At 37.3% G+C, this 23,260-nt stretch overlaps 1 protein-coding gene across 2 annotated transcripts in view; it reads right to left on the reverse strand.

Moving 5' to 3' along the window:
- INTS7 (integrator complex subunit 7) overlaps nt 1–23,260 on the reverse strand; it is an 88,900-nt gene that overhangs the window by 64,379 nt on the left and 1,261 nt on the right. The window contains exons 2-7 of one of the 2 annotated variants that reach the window (XM_082471455.1): nt 13,743–13,872; nt 12,425–12,571; nt 11,154–11,291; nt 4,983–5,029; nt 1,099–1,298; nt 493–615 (exon numbers count right to left, since the gene is read on the reverse strand). In XM_082471455.1, coding sequence (XP_082327581.1) covers nt 493–615; nt 1,099–1,298; nt 4,983–5,029; nt 11,154–11,291; nt 12,425–12,571; nt 13,743–13,872 — 785 coding nt within the window. Of the gene's footprint in view, nt 1–492; nt 616–1,098; nt 1,299–4,982; nt 5,030–11,153; nt 11,292–12,358; nt 12,572–13,742; nt 13,873–23,260 lie in introns of those variants that run through there. The other variant, XM_082471456.1, reaches the window with a different exon arrangement.

The following is a 23,260-nucleotide window of genomic DNA, read 5'->3' on the forward strand; positions in this document are numbered from 1 at the left end:
GTTAATGTCTCGATTTGATCGCTATCAACTTCAACTGGGGTATCCAACCGTGGAGCATCGTCCAGCGAGAAATCTCCAGCACGAAACCTCACAAACCACTTTTGACATGTTCAGTTAGCGACAGCACCTTCTCCATACACTGCACGTCTTTTTTTTGCGTTTCAGTTGCGTTTTTACCTTTCTTGAAATAATAAAGCATAATAGGTCGAAAATGTTTTCTTCCATCTTCAATATTAAAATGGCTACACAAAAATTCACCAATTTTGATAAGTCTTGTATTAAATGTACGCTGATATGACAGCTGTCACAATCTAACAAAATTGTTTCCAATGAAGTTAAAGACAACTAAGTGCCACTAGCGCGATCTTACAGGAAAAACCGAAGAAACCTTTTGGCCAACCCAATATAAAAATGTAAAGCAAAACAATATGCTCTATTATAATGCTATATTATTTTTCTATATAAAATATTAATGTTCAAAGTTCTGCATACCTGAATGTTTTCCCTACTCCAAGTATGTGGTGTTTTATTGGCAAGTAATTTCAGATCTTGAATAGCAAGTCTCTTTACTGCTTTCCTGGGGTCATTCTTCAAATACTGCAATAGAAGTTGAATCTACAAAGGAAATAAGTCACTCCATGAATGATACTGTCACTGAAATTATCATTAGGGATGCAGTGTAAGTTAGTGAAACTTATATTTGAGACAGGGCTCATTTCGAATTACAGCCCTGTCATGTATTCGCCATATGCCCATGTTTGGGCCTCTTTCTCCTCTTGTATAGAAATATACTATCATTTAACTTGCAAGGTTCTAGCACAAGACCTGGCCTCAAACACTAAATTCTTCCCTTTTTTTTCCCCGCCAACTCCATGCTCTGCCGTGTACCCCCACATCCCCCTCACTTCTCTCAAGGCTCCTAAGAATCAGCACTATGAACAGAGGAAAAAAGCAAGCAAAAGGAAATGAAACCTTCTCTGATCTTTATCCGAGAAAGGGATTTTAATGTTATCAAAACTTATGGGTTACTTATTTTTTAGCACATACTTAATAAGCAAGTTTATTGAAGAAAAGGCAGTTAAAGAAAATTGAAACTACCTGCTTAGGCGTATCAACCAAAGACGAAGCTGCAAGCAGAGTAAAGGTGTGCAAAGAAACAATCACCATTTTGTTGGAAGGATAGGATGTGACTAGCTGTTGTAAAAGCTCACGAGCACTGGACGCCAATATTGCATCATGGTGCATGTGCTGCAGGATAGGGATCAACTTCAGCTTCAAGTCTACTGGTGTGGCTAGACCTAGATACAGAAAGAATGCTTAGAGATTTCTGATCATCATCCTGGATAACAGTCCACAGTTAAAAGGTCTGATTCAATTAGCAAAATGACCATTTAAAAACAAACAGTAGACTAGTATTATGGTTATAACGTTATAACATCTAGTATAACAAAGATGTTATACTAGAGCTAATCAACAAGTTCAATAGGTGTTTTTCAAAAGTATTTATCTTAACATTAAGTTGTGGGTGCTTATTAAACTACATGCTGATAGTAGAAAATGCCCTTAAAAGGCACAGCAGAAAGCAGTCATATTTGCTGCCTGTTTCTTCCCAAAGGATACTAAAAGATATACACATACATATATACATATACACACGTATATGCACAAACTCAATGGCGATTATTTGATTATATTTACAATTTTAATTATTTCCTTCAACTCTAAGATCAGGATGTGAACAGACTGTGCATGGAGCAGTTTTGAAACTCTCTGAACTTTGTGTAGAAATGCCTTTCTTTACAGCATACATAGCTGGAACTCCATGAGGATTAATTCCAAAGCATCTTTTCCTGTCAACACTGGAGCTACATAAACAAAAAAGTCTTTTCTTCTACAGCATGGCTTTGAGGTGACAGTGAACAAAAAACTGTCAGTCATAATGTACTACACATATGTCAAAAGCTAATTTATCTCTGCTGATCACTGGTTTTGCCACTGTGAAGTAACTGTTAGTGTGAATACATAAATACCCTTTCAACATCCAACAGTGGCTTACATCAACTAAGTCCCTTACTATTTGGCCTCTCTTTGAGTTTAGCCAAAGCAGAGAGTCCCAAGAGATGGGAGGGAGAAGAATGAGGTCAGAGCATTTACTCCCTGGTTTTCTCTCTTCAGGATCATATCAGGCTTATGTTATTATTGTTTTGATCCTTAAGGTACTGAATGCATTTGAATGACCAGCCTATCTTTGAAACTCTTTCCCAGTAGCTTCTGCTTTTTCACACTCTTCCTGGTTTTTGTCCTTTCTCAATCTCTTTGTATTCTCCTCTTTATCCACACTTTAATTTCTGGTATTCCTTGGGCTTGGTAATATATTATCTTCTTACCCTATGTACTTTCTCTGACTGAGCTTATATAAACCCATGGCTTCTATTACCAGCTATATGCTTTTAAAGACTGCCTCCCCCTCTCCTCCCCGCCCCCGGAACTTCAGATGTATATCCCATTACCTCTGGTCATCTCCAATGGGATGTCTCTGATGTATTTTATACTTAATACAGCCCAAAGAGAACTTCTGATCTTTACTACGAAATTGCCCCTCCAACTTTTCCCATTTCAGGATATGACAATTCCATCATTACAGCTCCTCAGAACTTGGAGTCTTTCTTGATTCCCTTATTTCTCTCACACCCACATCCAAATTTATCAACAAATCTTGTTGGTTTCTATCTTCAAAATATAACCCAAATCTGACTGTCTGTCCACCTTCATTGCTATCACACTGGTCCATTTCCAGCACCATCTCTTGACTGGTTCATTGCAAAAGTGTCCTAAGTATTGTCTCTACTTAGGTCTTTCCCCATGGCAGACTCCTGTCGCATATCCCCCCCTTCTGCTCTGCAAGTCTATTCTCAATCCAGCAGTCAGAGGGACTCTTTGTGTTTACAGACATTTTTAGTGAAGGTTTAGGGAGACTCAAGATTTTACTTTGCAGAAACACAAGCAACTTAAAATTTAACTTAAGGATACTTTATTCCTAAAACTTGCTCACCACTTCTATATCTTGAGCGCCAATCTTCCTCCACCTTGCCCCCATTCCTACCCTTGTGTTTTTCTCCCTGTCTCTCTTTCCATCTCCTAATTCCTGTTCATTTGCTTTCATTTTAAATTTACTTATTTATTTATTTGTTTGTTTGTTTTTATTTAATTATTTTTGGCTGCATTGGATCTTCGTTGCTGTGCGCGGGCTTTCTCTAGTTGCAGTGAGCAGGGGCTACTCTTCATTGCGGTGCACGGGCTTCTCATTGCGGTGGCTTCTCTTGTTGCAGAGCATGGGCTCTAGGCGCGTGGGCTTCAGTAGTTGTGGCACGTGGGCTCAGTAGTTGTGGCTCATGGGCTCTAGAGTGCAGGCTCAATAGTTGTGGTGCATGGGCTTAGTTGCGCCGCAGCATGTGGGATCTTCCCAGACCAGGGCTCGAACCTGTGTCCCCTGCACTGGCAGGCGGATTCTTAACCACTGCATCACCACGGAAGTCCCTACTTTAATTTTTAATAGATAAAACTTATGGAACAAAAATGAATCTTAAATATGCATATTAATGGATTTCTACATATGAATATATCCAAAGAGCCACCACTCAAGCTATACAGAATCCTCCAGCACCCTAGGAGGCTTACCTCTATAGCTTACATCAACTCCCTTGCTATTTGCCTTCTGTCTGGGTGGAGAGCCCCAGCAGATGGGAAGAGAAGAATGCTCAGGTCCGAGTATTTATTCCTTGGCTCCTTCTCTGCAGGGTCACATCAGGTCACATCATTCTGAAGGTCAGTTTTTCAAAGTGGCCCTCTCGATGTGACTCCAGGTTCTGGTAACCACTCCCTCTCCTGCACCATAGAGGGGTACAGGACTACATCATCCCCTATAGTTTACCCTGCCCACACCTTTGTAAATGGTTCCTTCATTAAACCCTACTTGAATTATCTCAGCTCAAGTGTGACATCTGTTTCCTGCTGAGATCTTGTCTGATACAGCAGGCATTCAATAAAAACCTGCTCAATGAATGAGTGATGCTTCCTTCTAATGATCGCTTTCTGCAGGACAGCCCTTTTCTGGCAGCAGGGGAAAAAAGACAAAGGAATAAATGGAAATAGGACAAAGCTCAACCACTGTATCTTGGTCTTCAATTAAGTGATTTTACTGTGGCTCCATTTCCTTTTCCATAAAATAGAGGTAGTAGTATTACCTATCCAAGTCTGCCAAATTGCGCAATTCAAAGAAATGCCATCTAGAAATACACAAAGAAAGTCGTGTTCTCTAGAGCTGTGCAATGCTGTAACCCCAGAGCGTCCTTTTATGAATATTATGAGGGTAAATGGGGTAATACATGTGAAGCACAGTATGGAAGATGAGATTAGAATACTAAGGCTTTGTAGGCTACAGTAAGGAATTTGGATTTGAGTTTCGTTGCAATTGGAAGATACTGGAGGGACGTTAGCAGAGTGAAGAGAGTTCCAGAGCTCCTAACAGCACAGCTCTCCCCCAAGTCAGAATGTTTTCCCCCTAAATATCTGCATTTCTCACTCAAATATCACTTCATCAGAAGTCTTCCTTGATCAACATATATAAAACAGAAACTTCCCCCCTTCTATCCTGCCATCTGCTCTGGGGACTCTCTATCCTTCTTACCGCACTTGTTCTCCACAGCACCTGATATGTCATAAATTTACTTATCTGTTGCTACCACCAACCCTTCCACCATTAGAATGTAGGTTACATGAGGGCAAGGGCTTTGTTTTGTGTACTACTGTATCCTAAGCACCTAGAAAGTTCTGGCATTTAGAAGACACTTAATAAACATTATTTGAATGAATAAATGAATGAATAGTGACTAGCACACAGTAAGTACTTAATAAATGTTAGCAGCTATTATTAATATAAATCCCATTAAGTTACTTCATAATACCAAATGAAGCTTACATACCTTGAATCATTTCACTGATTTTGTTACAGATTCCTACAGCAAAATCCCTTTGGAAAGAGAAAACAGCAAAATCTTTAAAACCAGTTAAATTTGCTTCAGTTTTCTGAGGACTTAAAAGAAACAGAACACAGTAAGCACAGGAGAAATGCAATACTCCAAATCGAAACTAATATTACTAAGGTCAGGTGCCAGGTCGGGTAAGAAGTGCAACTGAAACCAAAACTCCAAACAGCAGTGGGCTTATGCCAACACTGTTCCCACATGATTTTCAAGGAAAGATGCTCTGATTTATGAGCATTGTTGCAACTTGAATTACTAAATGACTGAAAGACTCAAGGTCACTATCTCAGTCTACAATGTTTTAGGACACACTTTTAATTAACAGAAGCTTTCAACACACAAGCGATCACTTACGTAAACAATAAAATATATACCAAATATTCTGAATTTTAGAAAAACAGAGTAAGTATGAAGTAGTAGTAACGCAGTAGGAAATATGGATAGAAACTTACTAAGAGCCAAATTATTTAAAAGTGGCCATTTTTTAGATTAAAGACCTAAATGTAAGACTGGATACTGTAAAACTCCCAGAGGAAAACAGGCAGAATACTCTTTGACATAAATCTTTTTGGATCCATCTCCTAGAGTAATGGAAATAAAAACAAAAATAAACAAATGGGACCTAATGAAACTTAAAACCTTTTGCACAGCAGAGGAAACCATATGCAAAGCAAAAAGACAACCTACAGAATGGGAGAAAATATTTGCAAACGATGCAACAAAGGATTAATCTCCAAAATACACAAACAGCTCATACAGCTCAATATCAAAGAAACAAACAACCCAATCAAAAAATGGGCAGAAGATCTAAACAGAAATTTCTCCAAAGAAGAAAGAAGACATACATATGGCCAAAAGGCACATGAAACAATGCTCAACATCGCTAATTACTAGAGAAGCACAAATCAAAACTACAATGAAGTATCACCTTACACCAGTCAGAATGGCCATCATCAAAAAGTCTACAAATAATAAATGCTGGAGAGGGTGTGGAGAAAAGGGAACCCTCCTACATTGCTGGTGGGAAGGTAGATTGGTGCAGCTACTAGGGAGAACAGTATGGAGGCTCCTTAAAAAACTAAAATTAGGGCTACCATATGATCCTGCAATCCCACTACTGGGCATATACCCAGAGAAAACCATAATTTGAAAAGATACATGCACTCCAATGTTCACTGCAGCACTATTTACAATAGCCAAGACATGGAAACAACCTAAATGTCCATCAACAGATGAACAGATAAAGAAGATGTGGTATACATATACAGTGGAACATTACTCAGCCATAAAAAAGAATGAAAAATGCCATTTGCAGCAACATGGATGGACCTAGATTGTCATACTAAGTGAAGTAAGCCAGACTGAAAAAGACAAATATGATATAGCTTATATGTGGAATCAAAAAAAATGATACAGATGAACTTATATACAAAACAGAAATAGACCCACAGACATGGAAAATAGACTTGTGCTTACCAAGGGGGAGGGGGAGGAGGGATAAATTAGAGGAGTTTGGGATTAACATATACACACTACTATACATAAAATAGATAACAAATAGGACCTACTGTATAGCACAGGGAACTATACTCAATATTTTGTAATAACCTATATGGGAAAAGAATCTGAAAAAAAAAAAAAAAAAAAAATATATATATATATATATATATGCATAATTGAATCACTTTGCTGTACACCTAAAACTAACACAACATTGTAAACGAACTATACTTCAATTAAAAAAATAAAATAAAAATTAAAAATAAAGTAGGCATTTTAAAAATATTATATACATGTAAAGTATTTTCCAAGGTGTTGCTTTTGAGTATGTTGCAATTGAAATATCACTGAGTGTTGCAAAAGTTATTAATAACATGAATGTTTGGGATAAAACATTATATAATATGTAAGGAAATATGATACAGATAATATGATCTAACTTGGCTCTTTTAGTCATGATACATGATACACAGGGCATGGAATACTTCCCCTCTGCAGTTCAGATGTCTATATAAAACATTTTCTGCCATTAAGATATTATTTAATATTCTCTAACAAAATGGAAAGCACACATCAAGTACACAGTGGTTGTCTGCAGGAAAAGTACCATGCAGTCATTTGAGTTTCGAGATGAGCTACCCATTTTTTTCATGAAATTCCATAATTATTCAGAGTTGGCTATTTGCAGGTATTTTCTAAAAAGATGAATAAAGCTTGTAACTTTCAGGAAAGTAACTGGGAAAATTTTTTGCCAATCTTAGCTTCTAAGCAAAAATTAGCATTTCAGAAAACTTATATCTGTCACCATGAGCTTGACAGCTTAATATTTAAAGACCTTCCTGATGAGATCAGTGGTGATAGCAACAAATGTGATCCTTTGATATTTTACAATGAAAAAGGTCAACATTTGGAAGACCTGCATAACACAGTGAACCAATATTTTCCAGAAGACCAATATCTAAGTTATAAAACCATACACGGGTAAGAGAGGCTAATGACTTCCAATATAACAGTACATATTCACTGGTGGTTTTAGAGTTCACAGGGCAATCAATCTTTAAGAACCAACACTTTTCTAGTTTTGGTACAGTATCAAAGAAAAACATCCATAATTACCTATAAAGCCTTTAAAAACACTCCTCTCTTTTCCAACTATATATCTGTGTGAGGCTGGATTTTTTTTCACATATTTTAACCAAAATAACATTGCAACAGAAACAGTGAACACAGAATCAGATATGAGAATCCAGCCAGACATTAAAGAGATTTGTAAAAATGTAAAACAAGGCCACTCTTCCCACAAACTTGATTTCAGTTTTCTAAAATAATTATTTTCATAAAGATATTTTTATGTTAACATATTAAGAATTTGTTACTTTTTAAATGAACTAATAAATATTTTTAAAATTTAGGCATTTTCATTCTAATACAGTAACTATCAGTTGATATAATCCACATAAACAAAAAAGGCTCTTTGAGGACTTCAATAATGTTTGAAGAGTGTAAAGGGATTCTGATACCAAATAGTTTCAAAACTACTGCTCTGGTATCAGCCTCACATCTGATAAGAAAAAGTAAGTTGTAAATGTCTTTCAGGTATAAGGCAAAAGGTGTATTAGCTATGTATAGATGACCTGTTCACATTTCAGAGTGCTCTTGTACTTGTTATTCCTTCTGCTTGGAATATCCTTCCTCTAGATTGCTGCCTCTTCTTCAGCACCCAGTATCAGCTCAAATGTCACCTCCTCAGTGAGGCCTTCCCTGATCACTCTACCTAAGCAGCTCACTCAGGTCATCATCACAATGACAAAACTGTTCTATTTTTCCATAACATTAATGAGCAGCTGAAACTATTTTGTGTTTACATCACAACAGGTCATTCATCTTTTCCACTTCTGTATTCCTGGTGTTTGGAATAGAGTCTGGACATGATGGATATTCACTAAGTATTTCTTCACTAACTATATAATAACTTTTTAAAAAATAGTATCTTTTTTTTTTTTTTTTTTAATTTTTGGCTGCGTTGGGTCTTTGCTGCTGTGCTCGGGCTTTCTCTAGTTGCGGCGAGCGGGGTCCACTCTTTGTTGCAGTGCGCGGGCTTCTCGCTGCGGTAGCTTCTCTTGCTGTGGAGCACAGGCTCTAGGCGCGCAGGATTCAGTAGTCGTGGTGCGCGGACTCAGTAGTTGTGGCTCGCGGGCTCTAGAGCGCAGACTCAGTAGTTGTGGTGCCTGGACTCAGTTGCTCCGCGGCATGTGGGATCTTCCCAGACCAGGGCTTGAACCTGTGTCCCCTGCATTGGCAGGTGGTCTCCCAACCACTGCACCACCAGGGAAGTCCCACTAACTATATAATAACTTCTATAACAACTCAAAGTTTAAGTCTGTTACACTCTTCTATGGTCAATAAACTGTAAGTTAGAAACCTGCAGTTATCTTTCTTTTCTTTTTTTTTTTTTGGTCTAATAATATTTTTTTAAATTCTTAATGTCAGCATTAAGAATATGTTAAGAATATATAGTCTCGTATGGTGAAATAAACAGAATAATCCGATTCTCCAGCTTCTTCCCACCACCCCCCACCCCCAAATTCCGATGTCACACCATTGGTCATACACTCCTGCACTGTTACCATCTACTGGTACCAAGGGGCTACTCCTTTTAGATGGTGAGTGCACCCTTCAGTTCACCACAGTCACCACGTGAAGTCACCTCTCTCATTGACAACGCCTCCCTGGTCCCTGAAGGCATTTGGGTTTGCAACTCCTGCTCTGGGACTAGCTCTTAAAAATTATAACCTTTTTCAGAACAAGTCACATGTGGTTGTGGTAGCAGACAGGTGGAAACAGGATTAAATAAATTCTTAAGGTCTATTTTGGCCAGTTTCTCTAATTTGCTTAAGATCCAAAATTGATGGAGATACTAACATAAAAATCCATCAGTATTGGTTGAGATATTTGATCTCAAGCCAGGTCATCATTTCTGGGGGAAGAGGTAAATGCTAATCTGAAAAAGACGTATTTCCTTATTCACACTCTGATACATCTAGATAGGTCCTTCAGACTTTCCTATTGCACTAATTTGGTATTTTTAAACATCACAAATCACAAGTATACCATATTGAAGCCTGGTATGTGAAAAACTGCTTCTACATAAACTATTAAATGTTTACTGGTCATCAATTCAATAAGAAAAAAATGCCAACTTTCAAAAGCACAAATAGGAACTGTCTTTACTCAGATATTTCTCTTCCTCAATTATTGCCACACCTACTACTTTCGATCAGCGAATTAAAAACTATATGCTTTCTATTCTCTAATCTCCTTTTCCAATGAGTAATCCTGGAATTCTGAAGGCTTCATAAGAGCAGCTGAAGAGATGAATGTGTATGTATTAATAAAATATAAAGGAAGACTGTTGGTGATTAACTCTTTCAAGTCTTATCCAAATTTAGCAGAGGCCCTTAATGTAAATGCTACTTTTTATTGAAAAAAATTCATTAGTCATCTGATTATAAAACCAAAACTTGCTCCTAGCAGGATATACGAAAATTCGTAAAAAAGAAAACAAAAATAAGATAACCATCTTACCAACCAGAGACAATATTTCGATATATATCCTTCTAGTCTTTTCTCTATTCCATAAATATAAATACTTGTTTTTTAAATAAATCTATAATATCATATAACCTATTATGTAACCTATTTCCAAATATATTTCTAAAATATATTCGTTACAAAAGCTGATATAGTATTTTGTTGTATGGTCATATCTATCTTATTAGCACATTGGTTGGAATTTAAATTGTTACTAATTTTTTTGGTTACTATAACCCTATAACTAGCATCCTTGTAAGTAAATATCAGTACACATTGCTGACTCCTTAGGATAAGTTCTTATAAGTGGATTTTCTAGGTCAAAGGAATGTACATGTTTGAAGCAAAATACATATTACCAAAATGTCCTCCAGAAAGCAATGCTACTTCCCCATCAGTCACTAAAGGGAATAATATATATTTTTTAGAGAGGATAATCAAGCAAGTCAAACACAGTAATAAAACTATGGTCAACATTTCATCCAAAAAAAAAAAAAATACACACACACACACACACACACACACACACACACACACACACACACATATAGATATACTGTTCTGTAAGACAGTAGACTATGACATCCCAAATAAATTAAAATTGGTTTCAACTCAAGTTACTGTCTCTGTCAAACTGTGCACAGTTCTACTGCCAAAAACCTAAACTTGAGAAGACAGTAAGAAAGCAGCAATTTAGTATTAGGACTGTATGTCTGGGGAAGGCTGTTCAGTAGACAAAGCTTCTGCTCCCTAATGAAGCCTTCCCCAACTACTCTAATCCCATGCTGATCCTGTCCTTCTGGAAACTCTAATTTCATTTACAGTTAATGCCAACATCTGTACTTAACTTTTCTGTTTTATGGATTTAAGTCCTGTTTTCCCAACATGACGGAAACCCTCTTGGAAAATACATCTTGCCATTTACATTTTTCTGTATCCCTTAGTGTTTTACATACACAGATGAGTTATTCCTTCAAAACCTCCTCCTGGGAAGCCAAATTATAAAAGGCCTATGCTTACTTTGATTGTGCAGAGAAGTTAGCAGCAGCAAAAACAGCAGCTTCAACTTCTACGTTATCATGTGAATCCAGACTCTGACGAATACTATGATGAGCATTCTTCCTCTCAGGAATTATTGATGCCAGACTTCCCAACATCCTGCACAAACAGAGAAACCCAAGAAGAATGGAAATACAGTAAGCTCAAGGTCAGAAAAGGAAGAAACAGGCAAAGCTAAATTACCAACACTAAAGTTTACAGGTCATTCCATAAATCTCAGGTTAATAAAGTATCAATTTTAGAAATCAAGCAGTGACTCAAATTCTAAACACTTTTCCATACTTCAATATGTCAGAAAAACGAACATGGCTTATTTAACACAAGCAAAACTTTTAAAAATCACCTTGAAGTACATGCCAAGTACCAAAGAGAGCCCAGAAAAAGAAACTTTTAAATTATTAAAGCATCAAAATATCAATTTTCCAATGTTGTATGAAGAAGTCCATTTTAGCAAAGCATTAAGAGTTCAATACTTTTGTTATTAAGCAGATCCGCAAAGTAAAAAGTAAGACTTCCCAGTCTTTTTTTCAACATCAGTGATTACTTGTATCATGATTTTCAAATCTCTCCTCAATATCAAGAGAAGAGAGGAGAATGCCCCCTGGGGCTCATATCAGAACTGAGGAAGGAAGAGTTTAGGAAAGTGAGTTTCAAACAATCCAAAAATTATGCATATAATTTCATAGCTGATAGACCTAAAATGAGGATATTGGTTCAAGCTGGATATAAGGCTTACAAAATGAAATTCTAACAAAACTTAAAAAAAAATTTTGTTTAATGCCAAGAAAGAAAAGGAAAGGCTGAAGAAACTAAGATGGTTATATCTGGCATTCTCCAAGGAGTCCAGATATAAATTATCATATACAAAAACAAGCACATAACCAAGGATGAATACAGAAAACTGACATGAAACAGTAGAACAAGGTCAGGAAGGTAAAAGTTCAAAATAAGCTGAGGCTAAGCCACATTCACCTTAGAGCTATCAGATCAGAACATCCACCCGCAAAGAGAAATATTTCAAACGTGAGTTACCGAAACAGTATCATAGATGGTTAGCTGCAAGGCGTTTACAGATTAGGATGGTTACCAAATTTTCTCATTGACTGTTAGTAGAAAAAATAAAAATAAATTCTTAATATTCAAAATGATAAAAGTAAATATATTGCCTTTTGGGGATATATAATCACAACTCAAACAATCTTGTGGTGACTCATTAGCATAACACAGTATACCGGAGTGTGATGGCTCTTGCTACAGGATCATTACTATGAATCACAGAGAAAATCCTCTTCACAAATTCATCCACATTTAGAATCTTCTCCAAATGCTTCTCACTTTGTTGAGTAACTTTAAGAACACATAGCCTCAGGAAATTGTTTCTATGAAAAACCACAGATAAAATAAATTAGATCACTTTATAAAGTAATATTTAATTAGGAATCAAAGCAACACTAATGATATTAATAAATTTTAGCAATAGGCCAATGTTTTTCAATCTTAATATTCTCTGTCTTACCACTGAAAGAGTTAAAGTCTGTACAGTCATCTTGTGATATCCATGGTGGGGAGGGGGACTGGTTCCAGACCACCCCCTGCCATACCAAAACCCTTGAAGACTCGAATCCCTTATACAAAATGGCATAGTATTTGCACATCCTCCCACACACTTTCAAATCATCTCTAGATTATTTACAATACCTAATACAATATAAATGCTATATAAATAAATGTAAATACAATGTAAATAGTTGCCAATGTGTGGCAAACTCAAGTTTTGCTTTTTGGAACTTTCTGGAATTTTTTTTCCAAATATTTTTGACCCATGGTTGGTAGACCCCATGGATGCAGAACGCTTAGTTGCAGAGGGCCAACTGTACGTGAGATGCGTACTAAGCATAAGCAGTTAGCAAAGCCTGCAGTCCTGCTACAAGGCACCAAAACAGTAGTAACATAAAGAGAAGCCCTGGACCCAAACTCAATCTCCTCAGTCATATTATAATCAAGGAGATGGTCATCTTCCTCTCAAGCTAATTCTACAACATCATTTCTCCAAGTCTGATTTGGTGTGTGTATAAGCACATGAATGCATGGAGAAGGGTGGAAAGAAGTGGGAGAGGGAATGGCAGAGAGAAAAAAGTAGGTGTATATTCAGTGCTTGCTTACATGTTTCAGGCACTTCACAGTGACCCATAATCTCATGTAACATGTAATCTCATGTTATAAAATAAACTGTTAAATCAGAAACTTCTCCAAACTATCTGCACAAAGCCACAGATATTTCCAAAATATACAATAATATATTAAGGTTGTCTTAATTTTGAATTATCCTGTCCCCAAAGAAATAAGTACTCTCTGACTTATATCCTTCACTTTTGCTTAAAATGCCATTAAATTTCACACCAAAATTTGTTGCAAATTGCCATGTGCATCCATTAAAATGGTAATGAACCATGTGTAAGTCCTAAAAGGCAAAAAGAATACAGACCACAATATAAAACAAAGAAATATGAACAATGTGCTTTAGGACACCAAGGCCTTAAAAAGACTTACCCAACTCTGAAAACATCAGCTAACTTTAGGAAAGCAGAATTGATGAGAATGGGGAATGGATACTTCTGAAAGAGCCTGGGAAAGCGGACAACTGCTTCACACTGTTCACCAAGTTTGCCAGATCTTAGACCTATGAAGAGCATAAAAAGGGAAGAACAGATTATAAATTTGTGGCTACAATAAGGCAAAAATAGCAAATATCAACACAGTATTACAGAGTAAAATTATTTACACAGTAAAGTAATAATCATTCTTAACAATTAAGTAAAGTACAATTGTAACTCATTACCTTTTCAAAAATAAAAATGGCATATGAAATAGTAATTTGGTAAAGTGTCACTTTTAGATATAGAATAATGAAAAAGAAACTATTTTTTAAAAAAGATTGAGTTGATAAAATATTTCGGGCCATAAGTAAACCTCAACAAATTTAAAAGGACTGAAATCATACTATGTATGTTTTCTGGCCATAATGGAATTAAATTAAAAATCAGTAAGAGAAAAATATCTAAAAATTCCCAAATATTTGGAAATTAAGCAACACACTTATAAATAATCAATAAGATGAATCACTGAAAGAAGTGAAAGAAGAAATCAGAAGGGAAATTTAAAAAAAGAAAAGAAAAAAGAAACTCAATCCTTAATTTGCACCATATACAAAAATTAACTCAAAATGAACCATAAACCTAAATGTAAGAGCTAAAATTATAAATTATATAGAAGAAAATACAGAGGAAATCTTTATAAGCTTAGGTTAAGCAAATAATTCTTAGATAAAACAAAAAAAGTGGAGTTTTTAGATTAAAAACATCATAAAATTAAAAAGTTATAAGTTAAACTCTATCAAAATTAAAAACTTCTGCTCTTCGGCTTCCCTGGTGGCCCTGGTGGCACAGTGGTTAAGAATCCGCCTGCCAATGCAGGGGACACGGGTTCGAGCCCTGGTCCGTGAAGATCCCACATGCTGCAGAGCAACTAAGCCCATGCGTCACAACTACTGAGCCTGAGCTCTAGAGCCTGCAAACCACAACTACTGGGCCCGGGTGCCACAACTACTACAGCCTGCGTACCTAGAGCCCATGCTCCACAAGAGAAGCCACTGCAATGAGAAGCCTGCGCACCACAATGAACAGTAGCCCCCACTTGCTGCAACTAGAGAAAGCCCATGCGCAGCAACGAAGACCCAACGCAGCCAAAAATAAATAAATAAATAAATTTATTAAAACAAAAAACTTCTCTTCAAAATACACTGTTAAGAGAATAAAAAAACAGGCCACATACTGGAAGAAAATATTTATAGAACATGTCTCTGATAGAGGACTTCATCCATAGTTCTTATATCTCAATAAAAAGAAAACTTAATTTTTTAAAATGGGCAAGATTTGAAGAGAAATTTCACTAAAGGGGAAATAAGGATGGCAAACATAAGCACATGAACAGACGCTCATCATTGTTAGTCATCCGTGAAATGTAAATTAAAAACCACAGTAAGACACCACTACACATCCACTAGAATGGCAGAAAAGACCGACAATACCAAGTGCTAAGAGGATATGGAGCAACTAAAACTCTCATACATTGCTGGTGGGAATGCAAAACTATACAGTTCTTTGGAAAACAGTCTGGTCATTTCTTATAAAGATAAATATACACTTATTATACACTCAGCAATCTTACTTCCAAATATTTACCTAAGTGAATTGAAAATATCTGTCCATACAAAGATCTGTATGCAAATGTTCACAGCAGCTTAATTCATAATAGCCCCAAACTGGAAACAACCCAACCCAGTCTATCAACTGGTGAATGAATAAACAAACTGTGGTCCATACAATGGACTCATACTCAGCAATAAAAAGAAACCGATTACTGATACAACAACATGGGTGGATCTCAAAATCATTATGCTAAGTGAAAGAAGTCAGTCCCAAAAGACTACTGTATATGACATTCTGGAAAAGGCAAAACTATGGGAATAGAAAGCAGAACGTGGTTGCCAGAGGCTAAAGAAAGAGAACTGACCACAAAGGGGCACAGGGCAAGTTCTGGGGGTGAAAGAATTGTTCTAGGTAGTGGTTTCATGACTGCATACATTTGGTGGATTTTATTATATACAAATTATACCTCAATGAAATCTGATTTTTTTTTTCCCCCACGCCACACACAGCTTGTGCAATCTTAGTTCCCCGAACAGGGGTTGAACCTGGGCCCACGGCAGTGAAAGCGCGCTGGACCGTCAGGGAATTCCCTCAATGAATCTGATTTTTTTTTAAATCCAACAAATAAAAGGAGTTAATGTTCAATCCTTTACAAAATTCATTAACAATGAGTATCTTGATATGGAATTAACAGTATCACCTCCAAATATTTTTCTTTTCGTATTTTGCCATTTACAAAATGCTGATTATATCTGCACAAGAATAAGCGCCCTAGAACATCTCTGTTCAGTAAAGTTTGTTCACTGTTAAAAAATGACAAAGGAAATGTCTGAGGTGTAAAACAAGGAATGTCGCTTGCCATTCAGTTCTACAAAGATTAAGTCGCTGACCTACAGTACACCCTGAAAGGAATTTAGGACAAAGAACAAGATGAGGCACCCTGTGCTTTAGGGAAAACAGGCAAAACAGGCCCTTAGATAGTTATATTTCAGGAAAAAAAAATTTTTATGAACCCAGATTCTTGCATCTTCCCACACTTAGAAAAGCACTAAAATCATTAACTGAGATATCTGTTCTTTAGACTAGCAGCAACCTTCTACCGAGACATATGCTGGATTGCACATACTCCTTAGCCAAAATCACATGTATACTGACCTCTCCATCTACCTCTTTGGAGCAGTTCCTCAGAGCTATCTGGAAGGCTGTCTCCAGGGCTATAGTCCTCAGTGAGACGCTGAATAAAACTCAACTCACAGCTCTTACATTGTGCGGTTTTCCCCCAGTTGACAGAGGGCTCTTTACTGGTTGCCACTTTGTTCCAATACATAAGACAACCACAAAGTAAATCTGCACATGCAATTTCTACAACTTACTAATGAGTTAAGTTCTATAGGTGCACTCATGTTAGTTATTTGGTACTTGGAAAATATTTCCTCATAGGAAAAAAAACAGCACTATCAGTACTCATAGTACTCCATAATCTAATAACCACTTATAATAAAAGTTCCTCTGGGAAAATTAATTCAAAATTAACTCTAATTTCTAACTGAGATACTTAGAACATATCCCTTCTTTGTCTGCTCCCTTCTCCCTACACCCCTCACCCACCAACTTCCATACACACAAGAACTGCCACTAGAAGCTCTAGGAGTCTTCTTCCCACTAAATGTACAGTACCAACAGAGACACTGTAGGTTACTGGCAATGGCTCCTGTATCCTTGAAAAAGGGGTCAAGGGACACACAGATAGGGCAGTGAAGGACACAAGGGAAGGGGAGAAAAAGAAAGGCAAGTCCAAGGATGGAGGTGTGAGAACAGAGAAGGAAGAGATGTGTGTTTATGTACGTGTGCTGGGGGAAGGGAATGCTGGGAGAACCCACAGTAATTGGACTTGTTTCCTTCTCTTCTCTCTCTCAAGAGTTGAGTGATACAAAGGATAGTAAAGTTCTGTTTGTAATAAATTAACCTTGGTTGGGATGAAAAAGGTAAAGTAGGAAGTGGTCTACGTACAGGGAGTCTCCTCAACAGAATATGATCCGCTTCACCTTCCCTTTAAAAACAGAACCACAGACCAAATCATTTATTTAAACATGCTGATTTAAAATGTACCAAAGATAATTTTACATCTGGTCAAAGAAAGGTTTTGATTTCTCTAGTGTGGTCAAATTTTATTTCTTTAAGATAAAATAGACCCTCATTCCTATAACAGAGCCATCAGGGTACATGAGCTAAAGAATAGTAAATGTCTCGCTTATTTTCTGATATGAGTTTTATGAGAGAGGAAATGAGAAGCTAGGCTGGCTCAGAAGGTCAGAAGCTAGGGTTCAAGAGAAGAGAGAAGAGAGAAGTGCATTAAGGCCTGCGATGCAGCAACAATCCTAGGCTGGGGCAGTATGGTACCCAGCTTGCTTGCTCTAGGCCAATTCCAACTCCAGTATAAGCCAAGCACCTGAAAATAGCAGCTCAGCACAAGCAGATCTTATTCTTAGAGGGGTTTAAGAGGTTATTCACTTTACTTCTGTTGCTAGCTACAACAAATCTGAGGGAAAATACCCTGATCAGAAGACCAATGATCATAAGAATGCCACCGTAAGACCCACTGTGGAAGGATGTGATTGCTGTTTCTACATTTTACTTTTTATTCTCTCACCAAAGAAACAGAGATCTCTTCCTTTTCAGTGCCTGGAGTTAAACAGTGCTCAACTTAGTTGCAACATGCAGGTAGACTAGGAAGAACTAAAATAAGTTGTCCATAAATTGCTTATTCAGTCAAAATCCATTTGGCAGCAATGAAATTCATTATTCTAAACGTATTTCTCACTTAAAATGTGCAGAACATTTTGCTATGCTAGTGGTTTATCAGCTCTGGTTCTGCATCAGAAACATTTGTGAAATTTTTCAAAAATGTCTATGCTAGGGTTCCTCTCCAATCTACCAAATCTCTGCAGTGGAGGCCCAGGCATCTATTTAGCTGTTTTGAGAAGGTAGGCGAGTAGATCCTCAAGCTATCCTCTGCCATTTAATCTTATTTGACTGAAAACTAGTAGGCTGCTGAATCTGGCCCTCAAGAGTAATATTATGATACAACATTTTCAAAGGTTTTGAATTCATTGTCAAATCTTAAAAATGAAATGAGATTTCACATGAAACCCAGGATTTCTGGGGTATTTTTTGTTTTTTTTGTTTTTTAAAAATTTAAAGGTCTGAAATGTCACTAAAGAAGGTGGGAGAATCCTGACTAAAGAAACATTGTAGTATTGCAGGTCTGTGTTGAAGGCCAGTTTGGGTTTGTGTCACTTCTGATAATAGCCACATACAAAAGTTGTATGACTTTCTCCAGCAATTTTTGGCTGCCTTTGGGCACACATGACTAAAATAGAACCTTGGATGAGAATTTAAAGTACTGGTAAGAAACTTAATGAAATTAATGAAATGAGGGACCATAAAATCTAAGCTGGATAAAGAAGTAAAAACACAAAGGGACTGAGAGGTAAGGGAAGTAGAGAGGTGAGTATACTGAGGTCTGAATGAAGATAAAGAATGGTTAAAATAGCAGTTAATCATGACGATGATGAGGATGCATATTAAGTGCTTATTCTGTGCCAGATGCTCTAGTTAGCACTTTACATGTATTAAGCTCTCACTGTACTCGCAGAAGTTAGGTATTATTCAGTAATTCCCATTTTAAAGATGACGACACAGGTAAAGAATAGTTAAGCGACTTGCCTAAGAAACAACGGCTAATAAACGGCAGAGATGGAATTCAAATCCTGGCAATCTGGTCCTAATCATTACGCTAAAATGCATTTCTAGCAGGCAACTAGAGGACAGAGGTTAAGATTAAAGAAGAGATATTTGAATGGGATTTCAGAGTGGTATAATTCTGAGGGATGACAAATTCCAAGGAACTGAAGAGAAATAAATTATGGTAAACTTGGGATTTGTGATACATCAATCAAGTTTTCAAAATAGCATACATTTCTAGGTAGCATGTATCAGTCAGAGTTCTTAGCTGCAAGCAACAGAAGCTAACTCTGACTGATTAGGCAGGAAATGAGTTTCTATTGCGTGTTTATTAAAGTAATAAGCAGTTTCAAGGCAAAACTCCTAAGAACACCTAACTCCACACTGCCAAACTGATTAGATGAGGTACGCTATTGTTGCTGGGAAGCACCAGATGCTAGAATTAGCTCTCCTATCATCTAGGAATGTAGTAGCCATTGCTGCTACTACTGTACACTATGGACACTGCAGCCACTGCTGCTGCCAGGGAAACTGCAAGTACTCTTCAACTCTGCCTTCTTGCATCTCTAAACGAAATCACAGAGCCTGGAGGAGGTCTGTCTGATTGGCAGAGCCTAGTTCACATCCTGTGCTTTTTTTTTTGGCTGCACCGCTTGTGGGGATCTTAGTTCCCCATCCAGAGATTGAACCTGGGCCCTCGGCAGTGCGGGCATGGAGTCCTAACCACTGGACAGCCAGGGAATCCTCTCCTGCGCTCTTAAAAGGGAAACTAGGAAAGTGAGCTTTTGCTTCCACCTTGACGAGACAGTGTTTGTGGTGTGGGCCATTCCTCAAGCATAGAATGTTCACAAGATGCTAAGTGACCACCAATATGACTAATATCCACTACAAAGAACACTGCCAATACACACTACTATGCAAGCACATTTTAGGAGAATTTGTTGTATACATTTGCTTTAGCTAAAGGGTGAGAATGATTCAAAATGGAACCATAATACCCTAACATCTTAAACCATAACATCTTAAAGTCTATTAAAAATGAGGTGGGGAGGGGAGAAATACAAACACAAGTATGCACCACACATTACACCAAGGCAATCTCACAACCCACAGCTTAGTAAACTGATCAAGGTAACATCTCAGTAAATTATATTTAAAAAGCAAGAATAAAAACAACTAATAGGATAGTCAGTTCAACTGATGATGCATTAATAATAAAGCATCCTTCCCCCAAACTTTAGAATCTGTAAATATACATGGTGAGAATGTACACAATATTGTGCAATATGCACAAAGAATACTGATTTAGAATCATAAACAAATTATTTTTATGAATACCAACTTTTAGGAATATTTAATAACTTACTTTGTAAGTTACAAGATAATAGCTTTTAGCCATATGTAAAAATGAGTCTATGGATTTCAGTAAGAACTAAAGAAGAGCCTTGGATTTTTGGATCCGTTCATAGTCCATCAAGGGATCACCAGCCAGGCTTTAACAATCAGTCCTTTATAATGCTGGTTTTTATGTGGCTTTGAGTTAAGAGTCTGACCTTAATTCTACATGATCTTACAGGTCCACTTCTCAATACTGCCACACTAAGTTTGGTCTGGTAGTACAGATTCTCAAGAGAAAGAATTTGATTGACTCAGTGTGGGTCACATGTCCACTTCTGAATCACTTATGGCCTGGAATTAGTCACTTGGTACAAACTTGGCTGCAGAGACCTCCCTCTTTAGTAGGGGATATGGGGATACTCACAGGGCCTCATATTTGTTTATCATAATACCAACTACATCTGTGCCAATATGGACAGAGTAAAAGCAACCTGTGGTCTCTTCCACAGTCTGAGAATTCAGATGTTTTGGAACATAGGTGAAGTGACAGCATCTAAGGGAAAACAGATAGCTGTCCTGATTTACATCAATTTTCTATTTCATAATTAACTTTTTCATTGAACATACCATCAAGTTTTCCATGCAACATTAAGTTCACCAACACCTCAGACAGCAATTCCACTCCCTACATTTCCTCCTTTCTCATTGCCCAGGTGCAAGAAAGGGAAACCACTCTCTTCCCCATTGCTCTTGGATCTCACCCCCCGCCCCCAAGGCCAACCTTACAGAAAGCAGATAGGCTGAGTGATGTCACTTAAGGTAGACTCTCCTTTTCACCCAGAGTGAAGGAGATCTTGCATAAGTTTTCCTAAATCACTGGGACAACTTCTCATCAGCTGACTTAAAAATCTTCAGACTGACAGTGTAGAAGTTACATTAGGGAAAGTTACACTGAGTAACTTATGGGAGATATGTCCTTTGTAATACCTATATTATAGAAATGATTGATTATGAAATGTGTCAGATATACATAAGTTATACTTGATTTGACACTTAACTCTGCTCTGTCTTCACAGCTCAGGCAGCATGGTTATCAGCTTAAAACTTTAAAAAAAGGGAAGGCAAAAAGACCTCTACATAGGAGCTAAAGTGACTTTCAAAAATGTAAACCAATCCATGTCAGTCCTCTGCTTAAAGACTTTCAACGTCTTCCCAATGAATGCACTTTGCGTAAATCCAAACTTCTTGTCCCAACAAGGCTGTATTTGATCTAGCCCTGTCTGCCTCATGTGAGCTTCTTAAAGCTGTTTTGTTCACTAATATAGCCCCAAGTCTGAGTGCCTAACACAGTGTAGGTGATCAGTAAATATCTGTTGTATGACTTAATGGCTATTATATGAATGATGATTTTCCTGTGTTACTAACTACATCCTAAATGAACAGAGTTAAGTCAGCTTTAAAAGAGCATCCATTTATTCCTAGAGAGATCAGAAACAAGTTGCTTACTGCCATGCTTGCTCAAAATGCTCAGAACAAAGTGCAATGGTTATAAACATATAACAGGTTATAAATGGCAGCATTTCCCAAGTGTATTTCTTGACACTAGTGCTACAGATATTTCTTTATAATGGAGTTCAAGTATCACATCTGTGTATCTAACTGCCTACCCAACATCTCCATCTGGATGTCTAAGAGACCTCTCAAATTTAACAGTCTCAAACTGATCTGATTTTCATCCACTCAGTAAATGGCAATACATACTCCCAGTAGCTCAGACCAAAAACCTCTGAGTTTCTCCTGACCACTTAACTCTCACATTCTCATCCAATTCATTAGCTACTCTTGTTGGCTCTACCTTCAAAATATATACAGACTCTCAGCACTTCACACAGCCTCACTGTAACCACCCTGGCCCAAGCCACTGTTCTCTTCTCCCTGGATTGTTGATACAACTGCCCCCTCACGACAGTAGTCCCTCAGCGTCTGTGGAGTATCCATGCATTCAAGTAACCCCACATCAGATTCTACCTGTAAAATACTCACCCAAGGCACTGCTGGGAGGATTTAACACCATCACTTAGTATCTAGGACAGACACCTGGTTTACCACTCAATAGCCACCTATATATTTCTTACAGATCTGAAATATTCCTATTTCAATTTTTAAGTAGGAAAACTTGTGTTATATTTTTTCTTACTACAACTGCAAGTTTTTCGGAATTAAACACTTCTAGATTTCTCATTTCTTCAAAGTCCCATCCCAATTCTGTTCCACACCACTGCTCTACTGTCATTATGGGATGAGTCCACCTGGACCACAGTGGTAGAAAATGTCTTTACAGAATTAGTAGGAATATTAGATATCCAGACCTGCAACTCTTAAGAGGGTAATAAGGAAGGAAATATCAGAATGGGGAGGAAAAGATTATGTAGTGCATAAAAAACACATTTAATGTTATGACTTTATATTTTAGAGGGAAAAGTCCCCATAGATTTGTTGAGAAATCAAAGCTCAACATCATTTTCTTGGCTGATGGACCTGCACTAAAGATACTGTGACTCAACCAAAGGAGTATCTCATTGGAGTGCTGTGGCATTTTTATGTTGATCAAAAGGAGTTAAAAGCTTTTTTAAAAAGTCTGAGAAACTCTTATCTAGACGAACCCGCTGTAAATGTTTACAGGTTAAAAAACAAACAAAATAAAGAGTCCCCAAAAAGTATAAGATAGTGTCAAGTCGGAGAGCTGGGAAGTGGCTCAAAGTGGACTTTAAGAAAAAT

Source organism: Balaenoptera physalus (assembly GCF_965194825.1).
Source record: "Balaenoptera physalus genome assembly, chromosome: 1".
NCBI classification, from domain to species: Eukaryota; Metazoa; Chordata; class Mammalia; order Artiodactyla; family Balaenopteridae; genus Balaenoptera; species Balaenoptera physalus.